General features: G+C 37.4%; 1 protein-coding gene across 5 annotated transcripts in view; it reads left to right on the forward strand.

Annotated features, from left to right (window-relative positions):
• The window catches only part of ARID4B (AT-rich interaction domain 4B), a 138,965-nt gene that overhangs the window by 44,266 nt on the left and 73,511 nt on the right, over positions 1-21,188 (forward strand). For all 5 annotated transcript variants that reach the window (XR_004900853.1, XM_028531186.2, XM_028531184.2 and 2 more), the window contains exons 3-4: positions 13,600-13,710; positions 18,770-18,835. Coding sequence is in view for 4 of the 5 variants with exons in the window: in XM_028531186.2 (XP_028386987.1) it covers positions 13,600-13,710; positions 18,770-18,835 (177 nt within the window). In the remaining variant the exon portion in view is untranslated. The remainder of the gene's footprint in view (positions 1-13,599; positions 13,711-18,769; positions 18,836-21,188) is intronic.

The raw sequence follows: 21,188 nt of genomic DNA on the forward strand, positions 1-21,188 counted from the left end.
TCTCTCTCTCTCTCTCTCTCTCTCTCCCCCCCTTCCCTCCCTAAAAATAAATAAATAAAATCTTAAAAAAAAAGAAAAGAAAAGCTTACTTTCTTCTTTTAAGATAAATAAGTAAAAGATTTCATATTTTTGTGTGCTCAGTGAATCCTCTCCACACCACTTAGAATTTATTATACCTGGGTAATCACAGTCCAGTGGATTCTCTCAGTATTTTGGGGGGGGAAATAGATTATCAAGTAGAATTTATTTTTGTTTGTTTTTTTTACAGCTAGGAATGCTTATGGAAAAAGATGCCATTGAAATATTTTTCATGACCTCAGTGTGGTCAGAGAACCCCAAGGAGGCAGAGTTTATCTGGTGGCTAAGTGAGCATGGTCCTCTCAGTAGGTGGCAGGGCAGGTTTGACAATGAAATTCTGAAAATGTTCCGATACACATGGGATCCTGAGGTTGATGAGCAACCTTTTAACTTGTTCGATTGGTATAATTTTTCTAAATGTCCAGGTCTGATGAGCAATCTGATGTAAGCTACCCTGTTAGAATGCCTCAAAACTGAGTCTTTTTGGCTCTCAGAGCCCATTGAAAGGAGGCAAGATGGAATACCCTGGAAGGCCTGTTACATATCTCTGGATATTGTCTGATCCTTCCTCCTGCCTTCACTAATGATACCTTGTGTTCATTTATTTAAATAACTGTGCAGTGGGAAAAGGGAAATAGTTCTCCAAATGTGGGAGAGAACTGTTGGGTATTGGCTTTGATATAACAGCAATTTCTGGCAACTCAGCACACTACCAAAGTGATCTAGCAATAAGACTAGATGCATATGGAGAGTCAGGAGATAAGAGTTTTGGCCTAAGTATATTCCTCTACCCCTATCCCGAAATTATTTTTTTTAGTCCTAAGTAAATAGATATCCCTAGCAACTAACAGAATCTCCATTTACTGTGATGTAATACTGTAGGAATTGCCAAATAAAAGCCATTTGGTGCTGCCAGTAAAAGCTTGAAAGAGGCTGGGATGATGGTCGGGAAAAACAAAGCCCCAAACAACACAACACAACAATAACAACAACAACAACAAAACAAAAAGGAAAAAAAACTAAAACATGCATACACGAAAATAGGGCATTAAATAGTCTCACAATATCACTGTTTATCTTCCCTTGTAGGTACTGATTTTGAAGCTGATGCATTTGACCTCTCAATAAAAGCTGCCTCCCAGCATATAAAGTGTTTTTGAAATAGAAATAATTTTACCTTAAGGGAAATTTCATGTAGTGCAGGGCTCTGCTATTGTCTAACTACTTTGGTTCAGTAAATCTTTCTTGAACTCCTCCTATCGTAGGTGCAATTCTAGGACCGGGGCATCCAAAGATGAATTAGATGCTATTTCTGCCGTCAGTTGCTCAATCTAGGAAAGAAGACAGCTACAAATCATTAAAATTCAGTGAGAAATGTTCACTTCTACCTTATGTTCGGATCCATTTTGACAAGCAAAGCCAGTATATAGTATGGCAATGAGTATTGTAGCATTGGTGATCAAAGGGGTTAATACATTAGCACTCTGATAGAACGAATTCTGTGATTTAGAATGTTTATTACATTCTGTGTGGGTCAATTTCTTTTAGTCACTAGACAGGTAATGGATAGATTTTCAAGTGATCATTACTCATTCTTTTTGATGGCTTCTTTCAAGGTCATGTTTTTGAGGATGTGAAACAGGTAAATACTTGGTTGGTGGGCCACATAATGGTCAAGTGGGAAAAAAATAGCCATAGCTCCATTAGTAATGTCATGGGCCCAATGCAGGCTACCCAGGACTCAGAGCTCAGTGAAAGGCCCAGTTATCTGTCAACAGGAGAAAATGTACATAGGTGGAGTTGGAGCCCTGTGGGCCAGAGTGACTAGTAGTGCAAAGCTGGGTCTTGCTCATGGGCAGTGCGGTAGGAGTTCCATCTGAGCGAATTATGGAACAGGATGTACTGTTAGGTGTCTGCGCTGTTGCTCTGTGGTTTCCCAGTTGCTTAAAAGGAGAAAATGGGGGGGAGAGGTAAAAAAAAAAAAGGAGAAAATGTTAGATTGAGCCATGTATGTAAAATTGCCAATATTTGTCCGTTTTTTGATCTATAAAGATAGCAATTTCATATGATTTAATCTAACATTTGTTGAGTACTTATCCAGGACTTGTCAACCTCTTAAAGACTTTAAATGTTACCTAATTTAATTAAAAACTTGTAAGTACCCTGCAAGATAAATTGCCAGCCCTTGGAGAGGAAACCAAAGATCAGTGTGGTGGGTTGACATGCTCCAAGACTGTTACTAAGTATATGAATTGCATTCTCTCCAGTTCCAAAGCCAGAGAATGTTCAAATTTGCCAGGGCCTTAGTGTGTACACTGAGCAGGTCCGGTAGACAACAACCACTTTGAAATTAGATAACAAACAGAAGTGGATTGCATCAGGAGAGCTAGTGGACCAAAACCCAGACCTCCAAGTTCACAGGATTTCCCTCATTATTCTCTCTGCTTCTGGTCACGACCATCTCCCTGCCTTTACTTCTGTCTGCTTGTCATTCAGGGGTCCCTAACCCCCTGGCCCGGGACCGGGACCGGTTCTGGTACTGGTACCAGGCAGCATCTAAGGAGGTGAGCGGCTGGCCCTCAGGGAAGCTCATTTGTGTTTACAGCCACTCCCCATCCTCACATTACTGCTGGAGCAGTTCACCCCTGCCTCCTTTCAGATCAGCATTAGATTCTCATAGGAGCGCAAACCCTGCTGTGAACTGCAGCAAGGGGTCTGGGTTGCGCTCCTTCTGAGAATCAAATGCCTGAGGATCTGAGGTGGAGCTGAAGCAGGGATGCTAGTGCTTGGGGAGCAGCTACAAATACAGATTATCATTAGTAGAGATGTTTGACTGCACAGAGACCGTAATAAATCAATTGCTTGCAGACTCATATCAAATCCTATCAGTGAGTGGCAGGTACCAATTAAGCTGTTTCTGGTGACAGGCTAGAAAGTCATTCCCTACCCCCTTTCCCCCAACCCATGGAAAAAATTGTCTTCCACAAAACTGGCCCCTGGTGCCAAAAAGGCTGGGGACTGCTGTTCTGTTGCATTTATCCTCTTCTCTCACACCTTCCCTACCTCTGTCTCCCTCTTCTGCAATCATGAAGAACAAGGTACACGAAGGTTGCTACAGCACAGGTAAGACTATATAATAATTATCAATCACTTTATATTGTAGAATCACATTTAAAATATGGAAGAACATTCAGACTTTCTTAAGTGAAGAATAAAAATTTATAATTAAGAGTAGTTGATCAAACTATCTGTCATCAATCTATCTGGTTAGTTATTTTGCTAGGGAAAATATCTGGGATGGTTGGTATTCTAATAGTCACCTTGAGAAGACGACACTTAGGCGAATCTGATTTTTTTCCTTAGTGTTTTACCATTATTTTTATTGCAGTGAAACAAAATATTGTTATTTTCAAGTCATCAAAAAAAATTTGGTTGGATGGAGAGTTTTAAGGATGATTAATATTTTTTTGTAATAAAGCACACTCTTAGAAAATATTCTCTAGATATACCCATAGTGACTTATCTTGTGACAATTCAAAATGTTATACTTATTGCCTGTTAATTCATGCCAGTAGATCTCACTAACATTCCCAGATAGATATAAACCATAACAATGTCAGTTTATAACTTCTCTTTGTAATTACGACTTTTGAACTGGCTGCACCAATAGGCTTCTCTAATTTCCAGATCTTAAAGTTTAAATATTATAAATAAGCAGGGTGTGTACAGAGATTGATGATACCTTAAAGCAGATGCATTTTTAAGTACCTCTTAGAACAATGTCTTAAATACAACAGGGATTTAATAAGTGTGCTACTCAGTTTATTTCTCTCATACCTCTTTGCTGGTGGTGAGCATTCTAGTTAGAATGTCTATTTTGAGCCATTTAAACTTGTAGAAAAATGCAGGTACTTTCTGTTAATGTCTATGAGTATGCATCGCATGCATCTCTCTGGTTAATAGATGTGGATCTAAATCCCGTGGAATAACTTAAATTTTAGGAGGAATGTTAGGAAATATAGGTAGTGTTCAGAGGATATTTTTTATTTGGAGGAAAGTGTTCCTTTTCTTTTCTAGTACACCAGAACTTTTACAATCCAGTTTTATAAAAAAAGTAACTCAGAAAGATGGGTAAAGAACATAAATCGGCAATTCATAGAAAAAGATATGCAAATGGCCAATAAATATATAGTACTTTAAAAATAATTTATTTTCATCCTGGCTGGTGTGGCTCGGTGGTTTAAGCACTGGCCTGGGGGCAGAAAGGTCGCTGATTCGATTCACAATGTGAGGGCACACACCTGGGTTGCCGGACAGGTCCCCAGTTGGGGGCGTGTGAGAGGCAGTGGGTCGGTGTATCACTGGCACATTGACGTTTCTCTCCCTCCCTCTCTTTCTCTTTCCCTTTCCATCTCTCCAAAAATAAATACATAAAATCTTTTTTAAAAAACCTTTAAAATAATTTATTTTCAAATAATTTCAAATTTGTAATACAGACAATTCATACAGTCTATCATTATCTTTACACTTTTTGAGAGAGAGCTTCAGGAATGATGTCCTGAGCACCCTAAATACTCTCCTGTATAATTCCCAACAGAAAGGACACTCTTCTTTCTACCCTGTACTCAGCCCTGTGAGTAAATCAGCATTGCTGTACCACTGCCATCCTCTCCACAGAGCCCTTTCGGGTTTCACCAACTCCCCTAATAATGTCTCCTTTTTTTCTTTTTGCTTCTCTGGTGCCCACTCTATCCAGGAATACATGTTGAATTTGATTATCATGTCTCTGCAGACTACTTCAGTCTAAACTGTTTCCCGGTGTTCCCATATTTCATGTCCTTCGGAGTTTTAAGGAGTACAAACCTTATATTCTATAGCATAACTTCAACCTGGGTCTGTCTGATTTTTCTCATTATTAAGGTCACTCTTGGCAGAGGTATACCACAGAAAGGAAGCTCTTTATTCTCATTGTATCACATTATTCCACCACTGATAATTGAGTGGTATTCCACGATTGTGCCAGGATCCTGTTCTTCCTCAGACCTTCACTGATCAGTTCAGCATCTATTGACAACTCTGCTACATTTTTAACATTAATATTTTGTTATAAGGAGGAACTTTTCTCTTTTTACCATTTATTATTTATCGGCATTTATTCATTTATGTGTCAGTATGGACTCATGGATGCTGGTTTAATTGAATGGGTGGTAATTTGTTATTAATTTTTTAAACTTGAGGTGTAATTTATTTAAAATGGAGTACACACATCTTAAGTCAATTAGTTTTGACATATGTATACATCCCTAACCAGATAATAGGACAACCAGTACTTATTTTAACGCTCAAAAGTTTCCCCCATTTGGCCATTAGGAGTCCCTTCAAGGTGACTCCAGGTCCCTTTGAAATGTCACCATCATTCATTGAGTATTTCCTTACTTTCTGGCACAAGTTGTTTCAGATTCTTCTTGTAATTTCCCTAACTTTGAAATCAGCCATTTCTCCAAGGACACCTGGTTCCTTTAACTATGTGATAGGATTTAGAAATCAGGAAAGCTGTTGCTATGCTTTTTGTTACTGGGCTGTCAGATGCTCTGAGGCCTTATTGGTGGACAGTTAGGAACATATGTGAATGTGTATATACTCACACATACACAGAGACAGTCAAATATATATGCATGTGCACATGTACATCTGTTAATACTGTTTATTTTTTCTGTGTGTATGTGTTATCCATTATATGACCATGCATTCACATTTCTAACTTCAGTCCAATACCTTAGACTTCCTTATAGCCTTTCCCCTTCCTTTCTTTTAAATTTCTTTGGCAGTGAGAAACACGGCCCCACTATCCTTGGTGTATTTACTTATTTGACCAATCAGTTTGCTTATTTGGTCAGTGTGGCAAATCTTCCAATGATGCTGAAAATTTCCTCTGTCCCTACTCAGCTTCTACCGTGTCTTCAGCCACAGGGACTGCCTGCGTTTCCATGTGGCTCCCGCACAATTCTCTATGCCTTGTATACTCAGCGTCTACACCGTTACCTCCTGTGTCTCTCCAACCCTTACCCTGCACCGCCCCATGTCCTGGGATGCCATAAAAAGGAAGAGAGTAAAATCAGATTGGACGTTTTTATTGCCTCAGTGCACCCATTTTTGTATGTCCTAAAAAAATGTGCATTTAAGTTTTAAGCTTAGTTTTTAAGTGATACACCACATCCTTTGGTATATTAGGTGTATTTTTTCATTCATCTGTTATAATTAACTCCATCATGGTTTTAATGCTTCTTTGAGATTGTCATATACAAAAAGGTCATTTTTTAATAGATTTATTTGTGTGTTGAAGTAAATACCGGAGGTTTTAGCATCAAATTTAACACTCTTGTTTTCTGATTTCTCCTGGATGCATTGGCACTGCCTAGTAACTAGTTCGAATGCTAACTCTTTTAAGGAAACTATCTCAATAAAGTGTCCTCTAGCATGTTTTTCTTTTTAATAAATAGATCTTGAATAACTGAACATTTCCTAGGCTGTGTCAGCGTCAGCCGCTTGGAGAATTGAGTCAGCTGCTCTTTTTCTACAGCGTTTCGTGTGTTGGTGCACTGCAGCCCAGGGCACAGGAGTGATCTCTGTCCGGCTGTTGGTTCATTTGTGCACTTACACATTTCCCTGGCATTTTGGCTTCTTGAAGGATTAGTATGCACCATAGCTAATTTAAGATTGCTTATGCTTTTTAGTGTTCCCATGGAATTCAATGGTTTTTAGGTGCCAGTGAGGACATTTGGTAGGTTGACTAGAAAAATAATTGTTTAAGCAATGCTGATAACTGTGAAGGTAGCTGTTGCCTTGACAACTAGGAAACTGTTCTGTTTGCTAAACAAAGGGACGGTAATTTAGTAGTGTAATTTCCTTTTGGCATGGAGGTGCTACATAAAACATTTTATTTTAACCTCTGAGATGGTCCATATTATTGACCGAAATCAGAGAAGCAGAACAAAAAGAGAAGGTAAGAGGTTTTTTTGATTTGTTTTTGGTTATACACATGTTTACCTACCAGGGTAGGTGTTGATAAAAGGGCTGCTCTGTTAATCAGCTTACTTTGTGTATCTCTACTTGGACCAAAGTACAGTAGCCTCAGAATAGTTATATACATATAGTTGTGTCTTTCTGCCACACTAAAGGGTTGTGCTACACTTCCTTACGGAGCACCTTCACCAGGACTTAACCTCTCTTGCTATAGAATGCAACACGATTATTTCTGAATTGAATAAAGGGGTTAATATTTAAATACCCCCTCATATATGCACACAATTATACTGGCATCTGCTCTTTATGTGGGATCTTCATTTGTAGAGGACTTACACATTTTTTTAACTCATAATTTTCTCCCAGATTACTAAGTAATAACAACAGACTTTATCTGACACTGTTTGCTGGGCCCTACACTTTTCATGTGACATTGTAGTCCTCATCCCTGTGAGATCACTGTTATTTTTTAAAAATATATTTTAATGATTATGTTATTACAGCTATCCCATTTTCCCCCCTTCACTCCCCTTCACCCAGCACCCCACTACCTACTCACATTCTCCCCCTTTAGTTCATGCCCATGTGTCATACTTATAAGTTCTTTAGCTTCTACATTTCCCATATTATTCTTACCCTCCTCCTGTCCATTTTCTACCTACCGTCTATGCTACTCATTCTCTGTACCTTTTCCCCCTCTCTCTTCCTCCCACTCCCCTGTTGCTAACCCTCCATGTGATCTCCATTTCTGTGGTTCTGTTCCTGTTCTAGTTTGCTTAGTTTGTTTTGGTTTTTGCTCTAGGTGTGGTTGTTAATAATTGTGACTTTGCTGTCGTTTTACTATACATGTTTTTTATCTTCTTAGATAAGTCCCTTTAACATTGCATATAATAAGGGCTTGGTGATGATGAACTCCTTTAACTTGACCTTATCTGAGAAATACTTGATCTGCCCTTCCTTTCTGAATGAAAGCTTTGCTGGACAGAGCAATCTTGGATGTAGGTCCTTGCCTTTCATGACTTGGAATACTTCTTGCCAGCCCCTTCTTGCCTGTAAGGTCTCTTTTGAGAAATCAGCTGACAGTCTGATGGGAACTCTTTTGTAGGTTACTGTCTCCTTATCTCTTGCTGCTTCTAGGATTCTCTCCTTCATTTTTACCTTGGCTAATGTAATGATGATGTGCCTTGGTGTGTTCCTCCTTGGGTCCAACTTCTTTGGGACTCTCTGAGCTTCCTGGACTTCCTGGAAGTCTGTTTCCTTTGCCAGATTGGGGGAGTTCTCCTTTATTATGTGTTCAAATAACTTTTCTACTTGTTGCTCTTCCTCTTCTTGTATCCCTATAATTCAGATGTTGGAACGTTTAAAGATGTCCTGGAGGTTCCTAAGCCGCCTCATTTTTTTGAATCTTATTTCTTTATTCTTTTCTGGTTGGATGGTTCTTTCTTCCTTCTGGTCCATACTGTTGATTTGAGTCCCAGTTTCCTTCCCATCATTGTTGGTTGCCTGTACATTTTCCTTTATTTCACTTAGTATAGCCTTCATTTTTTCATCTAATTTGCGGCCGAAATTGACCAATTCTGTGAGCATCCTGACTACCAGTGTTTTGAACTATGTATCTAATAGGTTGGCCATCTCTTCATCACTTAGTTTTATTTTGGGGGGAGCTTTGATCTGTTCTTTCATTTGGGACTTTTTTTTTTGTCTTGTTATGCCTCTTAGGTAGTGAGGGGCAGAGCCTTAGGTGTTCACCAGGGTGGGTCAACCCAGTTGCTAGGTTGTGACTCTGTATGTGGGGGCTGGGTCAGAGAGGGAACAAAAGCACCTACTCCTCTCTCTGCTGGATTTCAGTCACTTCCCCTGCTTCCCACAAGCAAATTGGGCCCTTCTGGTGCTGATTCCTATGTGGGTGGGTTTGTGTACGTTCTGGGACCCTGTGGATCTCTCCAAAGAATGCTCCTATGAGGCTGGGAGTTTCTCCGGGCACCTCAACCCCCACAGGTGTTTTCAATCAGTGGTTTGAGGCTTTATTTCCCTTCACTGGGGCTCTGGGTTGTGTGGTCTGTCTCACTCCCTAGTTTTGCCTGGTTTATCTGCATGTGAATGTGGGACTGCCTGGTCCACTAGCTGCCTTGTGTACGACGCCCCTCCACAATCTGCTGCCTACCTGGGTCCTCCCTTTGCTTCCCAGGGTCTGCCAGCCACTGCTTTGCCGGGACCCCTCTCCTCCTGGCCACCCGACTGCACTTCTCCTACCGGTCTGGATGAATGTGCCATCTTTAACTCCTTGGTTGTTAGACTTCCATACAGTTCAATTTTCTGTTGGTACTGGTTGTTTTTTGTTTCTAAATTGTTGTCCTTATTTTGGTTGTGTGAGGAGGCACAGTGTGTCTACCTACGCCTCCATCTTGGCCGGAAGTCCTGAGATCACTGTTATTATCCTGAAGCACGGAGGTCCTAGCTCAAGGTCACCTAGCTATTAGGTGGTAGATTTGACCCTAAACATCTAATTCAAGAGTCTGTGTGCTTGATAACTGTATTATACTGATTCTCATTAATAAGGTCATCCAAAGACATTGGAGAATATAGAAAAATATTAGTAAGAAAATTCAAAATAACCCATAATCCCATTTGTTACAGATTATACTTTTTATTGTTCTGATGAAGTAATATAACATCTGGGGTTTCCTTTAAAATAATCAAGAGGGTTTTTTTTTTTTTTTTTTTTTTTTTTAAGAATGGGTAGGGGTATAGATGAGACAAAAATGTCTGAGTTAATTATTATAGGAACCAGATTATGAGTATATGGGGGATTTATTAATATAGTTCTGTTCCTTAGAATACATTTTAAAGAGCAAAGGGTACATGCCAACTGCAAAAAAACAAACAAAAAAGAACATTTTTAAATTTATTTCTTTTAGTAGCTTATTTTTTATTACATTTTTTCCAGTACAACTTACTCCCTTTTATACCTTCTTCCACCTCCACCAACCCCCGCTCCCTCACACAGAATGAACCTTTTAAAAAATAAAAACACATTTTGAATACACATACTTACTCGTTTTACAACTCCCTTTCCCATAGGTTAACTCTAACTGTTGTTACTGTCTTTATGATGTATGTTTTTTCCTATATGTATAATATATACATGTACCTTTGATTATTTCTGCATGTCTAGGACTAGGAAAAAGTATACTATTTTAAAGATATATACATATTACCAAGTATCTTGTGGTATGTTCTCATTAGATTTAGTACTGAAAAATATATTCTGAGGAATATTGACATTAGTTGAAGAAGCGAGGAAAGAGGTTTAACTTTTAACTTGCACTTATGATAAGCAGTAACCTTATTTAAAATGAGGTTTTGCATTTTAAAAAGAAAAAAATGTCAGGGTGTCAAATCTGAATTTACATTACAGGGTGGACAATTGATTGCCCACATTGAGTGTTTTATAATATTAATAGTAATTGTTAACAGCTAAATACTTTAGGCATCGTAACTGATTGTTTCTAATATTGACCATATTTTCCTGATGTGAAGACAAGTTTAAAGTTGTCTACAGAAACGTACCAAGTTACTGTGAGGAAAGAGCTGGTATTAGGATCCCATGCTTTGAAAGCCTGTGCTGTTAGTCTGCTTTATACTACCCTATGCTACACTGTGATAGAGTGATTTATGCTCTGTTAAAACTACATAAACAGACCTGATCATGTAGAATATAGATTTTGTTTTTCTGTACAAAATCTCATTCATATTTTGGTTAGCCTAGTTTTACTTCTAGATGATTATGTGTCTTGAAAAGTCCCATTTTGACCATCTTTGTAACCACGATGCTTTGAATAGGGTTTGTTAAACAGATGTATGCAGACCAAGTAATGATGAGAATTTAGAAACAAAGAAGTAACTTACCTAGTGTGGTCCAGAAAATAATAGAGGCAGAAGATCAGAGCATAGATCTTTGCTTTTTTTCCTATGCACTTTTTAACAAATTAGCACTGCTCTAGCCATGAATTTATTATACATTTGGGATTTTATTATATTTTAGTTTCCTTTGTAAGTTTTTTCTAATAGACATATTCTTTATATGCCTTGCTAATTTCTTTTCATGTGTTCTAGCTTGAAGGGTGGAAACTGTTACCCTTCACAATACTAATTTGCCCCCACAATATTTGAGGTAATTACTACTTTTTTCTGTCAACATGGATTTTCATTTTTTATAAGGATGTGGGGTGGACCTAGTTTGGAGGGAAAAAAATCCCCTCTCTCAAATTCAAATGGAATGAATCTGCTCAATAAGCATACTTATAGTTTGCTATAGTGGGAATGTTGCCAGTGTTTAATATAAACATTAATGAAAAGAATTCATAAGTGGGTTTCTGTGTCCTAGTAATCCAAATATATTACTATTTTATTCCTCTTTTTGTTAAAAATTCTCTATAATAAAAATATCTGAAAAGCTTATTTATTTGTTCCTGAGTAGACACAAATGTATAACTTTTAGTTGATTTCTTGTTCTCATCTATGTTTCACAATTTCTGGTTCCCTATAACTTTACTATATTTGTCTGTGAAAATAAAATTTTACTGGCTACTAAGGTGCAAACCATGTTAATGGGAGTGGTTGCATGTTGTGAGCACTAATGAGCCTGTATGATGAAGATTGTCCCACTGGGTTTTCATGTCTTTTAAATTTTTTCTTAAAATTTCTGAGTGAAGTACCATGAGTCATTTCATATTCTTGCTAAAATAAAGCCACTAGCTTGTCTGGAATGTAACCATATTTTCATCAAGGAAAATGACATTTTAGGAGGGCTGGGGCAGGTAGGTAAAGTAGAAATGCATTTATTGTTAACTTTAAGTGCAAGAGCAGTGTAAAGTTACAATTATAGTTAATTAATGATATCCTTAAATTTAAAAAGTAGTAATGTAGAAGTGTAGAAAATATCTTCATGAGAATACACTTCTGTTAGGGCATAAGTAGATTGAAATAACAGGCATTTTCCTAAGTAGATTTTAAAAATTGTATACCTGATGTGTTTTATGTTTCTTTATTCTTTCTTTTTTTAAAGTATTTTATTTATTTATTTTTAGAGAGGGAGATGGTAAGGGAGGGAGAGAAACATCAATGTGTGAGAAACACATCAATCGGTTGTTTGCTCATCACATGCCCCCAATGGTAACCTGCCCCACAACCCAGGCATGCGCCCTGACCGACAATGGAACTGGCGACCCTTCAGTTTGCAGGCTGTTTGTTACTCAGTCCACTGAACACACCAGCCAGGGCTCTTCTTTATTCTTAATGACTGAGTTGCCAGTAAGGACGTTGGCCTGATATTTTTAGTTGTAGCACCCTTGTCTTGGTTTATGTAATACTTGCCCACCTTTAAAAAGGGTTATTAAAATTATTTGATATGCTGATGGGCATTTTTGTTATATAGCATTAGAATATCTTTCTTTTTTCTTTTTTTCTTTTTGAGATGTTAGCCACAACTATTAGGGATAAAGTTCTTTTAAGATCTAAATGAAATTGATATTTCATTATTTGTTGTTGTATGACAGTGTTTTCTCCCTAATGTTTTATGGAATTTCTTCAGGATAGTAATGTTAATAGGAGGGAGAAAAGGCTCTTTGGACAAATAAATTGGGAAATAATGAGGCAGAGTGGGAATTCATTCCATAATCCAGTTTCTTTTTGGTGGAACTTCTTGGGATATTAGTTTTCCTTAAAACACTTTGGTAAAAGCTACTTACACAATCTTTCTTTGGCTATAGAATTGATGAATATAAGGAGAACTCCTTCGAAATGTAGATCCTATGCAGAAATGTACCTGATTGTAAAACGTCAGAGCAGCTAGAATACGACTATTAAAAACTAAATCACAAGTAGGGAGAACTAAAATACTATTTACTCTAGAAGGATAAACAGACAGTGAACTCACACCCCAAAGCATTTGAGACATTTTTGCTAATTTTTACTTGAAACCTCCCAGATTGAATATTGTAGTTTGAATACATGTAATTCCCCATGCCCCTTTTGTGCCATTCTGTCTAAGAATTGTCTAGTTAGGGGCATAACAAAATTATTCTCAATTTGGGTGCTTATAAAGACATACCCTATTTTAAAAGAAAAATTTCTCAGACTTTGAACTTTTAAGAATCTGTCTTGTGGTTATATAGTAAATATGTATTTGAATGGATGGTGGATGGAGGAGGGAGGAATGGTATGTACTTGTGATTGAGCTAATTCATATTATGGACTGTATATTTTGTATAGAGAAAAATGTGCTTTTATATTTTATATGATGTACATTTATGCATTTATATAGACCTTATTATACATACTTTACTTATTTTTAGGGTATTTTATAGATTGTTCTTGTTAACAAATACACTCAACTATTATAATTTCCATGGCTTTAACAGGATTGGATCTGCCCTTCTGAGATCTGAGTGTGGGAAAGAATTAGAGAGTTTAAATCTAATTTCTTTTCATTTTTAGGCCCTTGATGAGCCTCCCTATTTGACAGTGGGCACTGATGTGAGTGCTAAATACAGAGGAGCTTTTTGTGAAGCCAAGATCAAGACAGCAAAAAGACTGGTCAAAGTCAAGGTACAGTATATGTAGATTTTATAAGTTGTATGTTCAGTATTTAATATTTAAACTTTAGTTTGGTGAGTACATTTAATAATTTTTTTGCAGGGTGAGTTTAGTTTCTAGGAGTAATGGTTGTAAAAATACCTGAGAAAAAGCATTGTGATTTTTGGTATTCCATTTGGAATGGAATTAGATTAGTACAGTTGGTTTTTTTTTTTTTTTTTTTTTTTTAAAGATTTTATTTATTTTTAGAGAGAGGGAGGGAGGGAGAAAGAGAGGGAGAGAAACATCAATGTATGGTTGCCTCTCATGTGCCCCCACTGGGGACCTGGCCCGCAACCCAGGCATGTGCCCTGACTGGGAATCGAACTGGTGATCCCTTGGTTCGCAGCCCACGCTCAATCCAGTGAGCTACACCAGCCAGGGCTACAGTTGGTATTTTTTTAATGTCACTTTACTATATACATTTGTTATTGTTTGTATATAGTAAACAATGCTTTTGTTAGCATTTAGTAAACAATGCTTTTGTTAGCATTTTGCAGCTGGAAAGGACCCTAGAAGTAATGTTTTGGCTTAGCCAAAAATTGATTTTTGTTTTTTTCCCATAAGATGGCTGTGGTAGCACTTAGTTGTCTTTCAATTTCATTTGAAACAATTTTGTTAGATTGTTACAACTGTCATATCAGCGTGCATTTTATTTTGTTTTTTAAAGATTTTATTTATTTTTTAGAGAGAGGGGAAGGGAAGCAGAAAGAGAGGGAGAGAAACATCAATGTGTGGTTGCCCCTCACACACCCCTTACTGGGGATCTGGTCCATAAGCCAGCCATGTGCCCTGACTGGGAATTGAACCAGTGATCCTTTGGTTTGCAGGCCTGTGCTCAAGCCACTGAGCTACACCAGCCGGGCCTCAGCATGCATTTAAAATAAAATTTATTAAAATTGGTGAATTTTATATATATATATATTTTTTTAAAGATCTTATTTATTTTTAGAGAGAGGGGGAGGGGAGGAGAAAGAGGGAGAGAAGAGACAGCAGTGTGTGGTTGCCCCTCACATGCTCCCCCCACTGGGGACCTGGCCCACAAGCCAGGCAGTGCCCTCACTGGGAATCAAACAGGTGACCCTTTGGTTCAACAGGCCTCCACTAAGCCACACCAGCCAGGGCAAAATTGGTGAATTTTTACGTAGACATTTTAATATTGAAAATGGAAGAAAATACACAATATCTTTGGCATATTATGCTTGATTATTTCAAGAAAGGTAAAAATGCCACTGAAATGTAAAAAGAGACTTGTGCAATGTATAGAAAAGGTCCTTTTGACTGATGAAACATGTCAGAAGTGGTTTGCAAAGTTTCATGCTGGAGTTTGCTCTCTGGTTGTTGCTCCACGGTTAGGTAGACCAGTTAAAATTGGTAGCAATCAAATCGAGACATTGAGAATAGTCCGTGTTATACCACACAAGAGGTAGCTGACATACTCAAAATACTCAAATCAGTCAAGTTATTGCTGAAAATGAAAAATGTGTCTTTTATTTTATAGAAAAACTAAAAGGACTTTTTGGCCAACCCAATAGTTTAGTTCCTTAATTTTATTATAAGAAAAATGAGGCTCATAAAGGGTTAGTGATTTCTCCAAGGCTATTATAGCAAATGTGGCAGAGTGGGAATTATCCTAGTTCATTAATTTTAAGACCCTCTCCTCCATTTTATTCATGAAATTGTGATGCAATTTATAATTGATGGTGCCTTAGGTAACTGAACTATGGTAGTTGTTGATTTCTTATCTCTGCCTTCCTTGAAAAGTCTTTCTAAAATATTTGTGTTTTGTCTCAGATAATAACAGGAAAAGAGCTGTAACTGTTTACATTTTAATAAATTATTAGTATTGAAAAACATGGGCCAAGTGAAATATTTGAAGGTAGATACTTATTTGTCAGCTATTGAATGGCAAACCTTGCAAGGAACTCTGTTAGGTGAGGAAGGGGGGGTATGAAGATGACTTCTGTCCTCAGGGATTTATAATCCAGATGACCAGATACCCTGTAAAACATTGGTTTAACTATCACCAATTAAACAGGCCATAGAGGTGTTGCACTTCCAGTGCAGAGGATCACTGTCCCTTTTGAAGCTTTTTTCATGCCCACGTTCCTTCCTTTCTCCGTCCATCCATCTATCCTTCCCTCCCCTCCCTCCCTCCCTTTGGTGTTTAAATAAAGTTTCCTGGATGATTCTAATTTTTATACTCCCTAGTTAAGAATTGTGGTGATAAGGCCTTTTAACAGTTAGCCTGTAAGATGTTAGTCTAGGACACACCCTATATTCAGTTTTAACATGCCTGGTGCCTGTGAGCTCTTTTGTGATTTGAGTATGTGGGTACTCTTACAGTGCTCTTACAGAGAGAGGCATTTCCTGTTCTGACTTCACACACTGGTGTTTCCTGAGCACTCCTTTTTTTTTTTCGTTTTTACTACTGTCTTAGAGATGAAGAGAAAGGTTGTTACAGTTTTCTCACTCTCAGGGACAGGGCTAATATTAGCACATGTAACACCTTAGTGTGAATTAGACAGAAGCCCTGCTTCCCAGTGGAGAGCCTCCTTAGCAGAGCCTGAGGTCCACATGAGCATTTTTGTGCTAGTTAGAAAAAGGTGTTCCCTTTGGGCAGGAAAACAGTGTTACTCCAGGACCCATGCTTTGGTCTGCAGAACAGACTAGATTTTAGCCTGAAATTGCAATCTCAGCTGGTTTCTCTCTGTAATGAATAAACCAGCTAAATGACATGTAGCACTTCTGCCATTTCTTCCTATTAATATAAGGCAGAAAACTGCCTCTGTTGATAGCACAGACTACCAAGTACTACCTTGTGCTTTATAAATAATGGGCATCTAAAAATTATTATTGGCCCTGGCTGGTAGCTCTGTTGGTTAAAGCATTGTTTTGATAAACCAAGGTTGCGGGTTTGATCCCTGGTCAGGGCACATACGAGAGACAACTAATGAATGCATCAGTAAGTGGAACAACAAAATCCATGTTGCTTGCTCCCTCTCTCCCTCCCTCTTTCCCTTTCCTCTTTTTCTGTAAAAATCAGTCAATAAAAAATTAAAATTTGATGTTTTGTTTTGTTTGTTTGTTTTTGCTGCTCCACAATCTGTTTATAATTTGCCCCAACTGGGTAGCTTGGTTAGAGAGTCATTTGAATCACCAAGGTTGCAGGTTTGGTCTCCAGTGAGGGCACAGGCAAGGGTCAGCCAATGAGTGTGTTGGGATAAAACAGCAAGTCGGTGTTTCCCTCTCCTCTTCTCTTCCCTTCTCTTCTCTTCTCTTCTCTTCTCTTCTCTTCTCTTCTCTTCTCTTCTCTTCTCTTCTCTTCTCTTCTCTTCTCTTCTCTTCTCTTTTCTCCTCTCTCGTCAGTAAATAAGCTTTTTTAAACAGTAAAGTCTGTTTATAATTCAAAGTTAATGATTTTCTCAACATAATGGTAGTATATTTTTTACCAGTTTTATTTCATTTATGATTCAAAGTTAGTAAGTTTTACAATTTGTTGATAAGCTTTTTCACCACCAGTTTTTATTTATTGAGCATTTACTGTGTGCTAAGCACTATATAAGGTATTGAAACTCTAGTGTTAAGACCCAGTCTCCATCCTTAAATGGCTTAGAGTCTAGGTGATTGACACAGTTGCCTAAACATATTATCTATCTATCCATCTATCCATCCATTTAATTTTTTGTCCTTTCATTTTTCCTAGAGAGAGGGGAGGGAAGAAGTTGAGGGAGATAAACATCGATCAGTTGCCTCTTGCATGTGCCCCAGCCAGGGACTGAATTTGCAACCCAGGCATGTGTCCTTACTGGGACTGTACCCACGGTCTTTTGATCTGCCAGATGACACCCAGCTAGCCAGGACTAAACACATAATTTGAATAAAGGGCTTTTGTGAGGCGGAAATGCCTTCAGTGCTATAGGTATAGGACATCTCCTTTCATAGCTGGTTGTGAGCCTATTAATGGTTTAATTCCTGTAAGAACTCTTGCTTTGTATAGGGAAAACAACTTTTACTATACTGAATACTGGAAGCTATCTTGTTTTTCACCAGCTAAATATTAAACTTGAACCCTTTATTTTAGCATACTGTCCTCACATCAGGTTTCCCATTCTCTGGTTTCTATACTGATCTAAGAGAGTACAGTACAAGTTCTGGAACTAGACTGCTTGAGTGTGAATATTAACCTCAACCCTGTAGCAGTTCTGGTATCTTGGACCAGTTACTACTTATATTTTTGTTCCTCAGTTTTCTTATCAAAATGGGAACAGTTATACCTACCTAATAAGATTGTTGTGGAGATTAGATGTTTGATACTTGAGCCTGATACTCAACTCTCATTAAATGTTCATTGCTACTGCTTATTATTAAGCTAGACCATCACAAAATGATATATATTAGACCCTTGAACAACATGGATTTGAACTGTGTGGGTCTGTTTATATGCGGATTTTTTTTCAATAAACACTGTAAATGGATTTTTTGTTTTTTATGATTTTTCTTAACTTTTTTTCCTCTAGCCTCATGTGTTGTAAGAATGCAATATGTAATACATATAACACAGAATTTGTATTAATCAGCTGTTTATGTTATTGGTAAAACTTCTTTCTGGTCATCAGCAGGTGATTAGTAGTTACATTCAGGGGGAGTCAAGTTAATACATGGATTTTTCAACTGCAAGGGGGTGCTGGCTCCCCAACCCCTTTGCTGTTGTGCAGGGTCAGCTGTAGTACTCGTAGCCTTAGATCTCTGCCTCTTTCTTCCTCATATTTTAGAAAAAGAAATTATTCAGCTAAACTAATAACTAGTAGTATTGAATAAAGTATATGTGAAACATCAAGTAATTTAATCTGGGAAATTGTTTAAATAATAAAATTTTCAGTTAATCTACTCAGGGATTGAGATTTTATATAAAGTTAGGCAGAGCTTGGTTTAGATTACTTGTAATAAAAATGAATTCATGTGGGTGATGAGCTTGTGTTGCTTTGTGTATGCGTGTCTGTGTGTGGCTAATTAAATTTATAATCTCTAGGTAACGTTTAGGCATGATTCTTCAACAGTGGAAGTTCAAGATGACCACATAAAGGGCCCACTAAAGGTAATTCATTTATTTATTCATTATTAATTCCAGTGCTTCAGTGGGAAACATTAATACTTACACTTGGTCATTTCTTTTTAATTCATTGAGTATTTTGTTAATGCGTTGATAAATAGGTATTTCTTTCTAAAGAGACTAATAGAAAAAAAGTAGATTTAATGCTCAATAAAGCCTGATAAGATAGATAGTAAAACCTAGCTGTTTAGAAACCAAATGAACATCAAGGAAGCACTGACTGCTTTTTATTTACATACCTGTTTCAGTCAACATGTTTCACTGATTTTTAGTGAATGATGGATTTTCCAGAATAGGTGATGTAATCTATTTACATCATTAAGATTAAGAGATGTACATTCTGTGATGATGTGAAAAGTGGGAAAAACAAAATCCAGAGTGTTTAACTCTTTGGAGCAACTACCACAAATGAAATTTTGGGGGAGAGTCATCAGGCAGTTATAAGTGATGAATATGTTTATATGTGCAAATAGTGTTATTTCTTTGTGTTCATTTTTTGTCACTGGCCGGAGAAATAAGTGCTGCCTTACTTTCTTGCTTACCAGGGAGCAAGCCACAGGGAATGTGTGGGTAGCTTACCATGTGCTCTTTGGTTCTTTCGAATGTCTGAAAATGGACATTGGCCTGGCTGGGCGAATTTAAAGGAATGCTAACAGAATTGAAGAAACATTTGTAAACACAAGAAAAATCCTTTATTCATGAAGCCGTAGTTTTAAGAGGTTTAGATTGATGTGTGTATTTATCAGTTTTTGTTTGTAGTTGATTTAAACACTTAATTGGATCCACAAGGCATTGGTACCTTGCATGTGTATTAGGTACTGTGGCAAACTAAAACTTCTAAGTTTTTTCTGTTTTGCCTATGTAAATAATTTTTCATCATTTTTTATTTTGTAGGTGTTATTAACATTACATGCACAACTTTATCACTTCAGGACAAAGGAACAACAACATGCCCACTTATGACATAAGTCACTATTTATTTAGTAGTTAGTATGTGCTAGTACTAGACATCTTCTGCATGCATTGTCTTTTATAATCCTCATAAATGCTCTTCACAGAAGAGGAAACTGAAGGAGGTAATCTGACCAAGGTCTTGCTGCCAGTAATGGTAGGACCAAACCTCTGCAGGCTCACAGCCTATGTAACTGAAGCACTGTGTGCTCTGGATGTTCAGAACACATATGCCTCCATGCTTTATTTGTGTTTTTGCCTCATAAGCATAGTTTGTAGTTGCCTGACTTGCCTGTTCACTGGGCAGAGGCCAGCTGGTACCAGCTACAAAAAATGTTCAATGTTGTGAAGGGATAGAAAAGGCAACCACTTCATATCTTCAAGCGTCTTGCTCTCCTCGTGCTCCAGCCTCTTTGTAGCATAGTTGGTTTATTTTACTGGGTTGGCTTTTATTTTCTTAAAATCAAAAATTATTTGTGATTTATTATTATTTTTGATTAGGACTTAGAGAACCATTTTGATTTTGACATAGGCAAGCATGTTAAAATTTGGTCTCAAGATTGTTAAAATATTATTTACTATAGTTTTTTTGTATGTAGATTTTTGAATTGTTCCCTAATATCCTCAGTTGATAGAAAGCATCGACATTTGGATAAATGGTTCTGTTAGAGAAAATAAAAGTAATGGTCATTTGATCTAAATTTATTTTTAATGAGTTCACATGAAAATAATACCTAGACCACTTGAGTATTAAATTAAAAAATCATACTGTGTATTTGTTGACTGTAGTCATTTTACATGAGTTCTGTTAATTCTACAGTTTCCTTCCCTCCTTTGGGCATTATGTGGAGTTAACAGTCTCTTCTCTGAACAAGTTAATTTTGTTAATACTGTAAAGACCATATACATTTCATTTTATTTTTATTGAGGTATAATCAACATAACATTATATTAGTTTCAGGTGTACAACATAATGGTTCTATTTTTGTATGCATTTCAAACTGTCTGTCACAATAAATGTAGTTAACATCAACCACATGTAATCACCAAATATTTTCTTTTTCTTGTGACAAGGACTTTTAAAATTGTCCTGTGAGCAACTTTCAAACATGTGATGATATGGTATCATTGACTGTAATCACCGTGCTATAAATTATATCCTCATGACTAATTTTATAACTGGAATTTTGTACCTTTTGACCCTCTTCACCAGTCCCCCACCCTCACCTTTGTGGCAACCCCCAATCTGTTCTCTGTAGCTGTGAGCTTGGCTCGTTTGTTTAGGTTCCTCACACTAGTGGTCTCGGTCAGTGTTTGCCCTTCTCTGCCTGGCATTACATGTATTTCACTTTTGCACATATTATCTTCTATAATTTTCATGATGTTC

The sequence above is a fragment of the Phyllostomus discolor genome, chromosome 15 (genome assembly GCF_004126475.2).
Source record: "Phyllostomus discolor isolate MPI-MPIP mPhyDis1 chromosome 15, mPhyDis1.pri.v3, whole genome shotgun sequence".
NCBI classification, from domain to species: Eukaryota; Metazoa; Chordata; class Mammalia; order Chiroptera; family Phyllostomidae; genus Phyllostomus; species Phyllostomus discolor.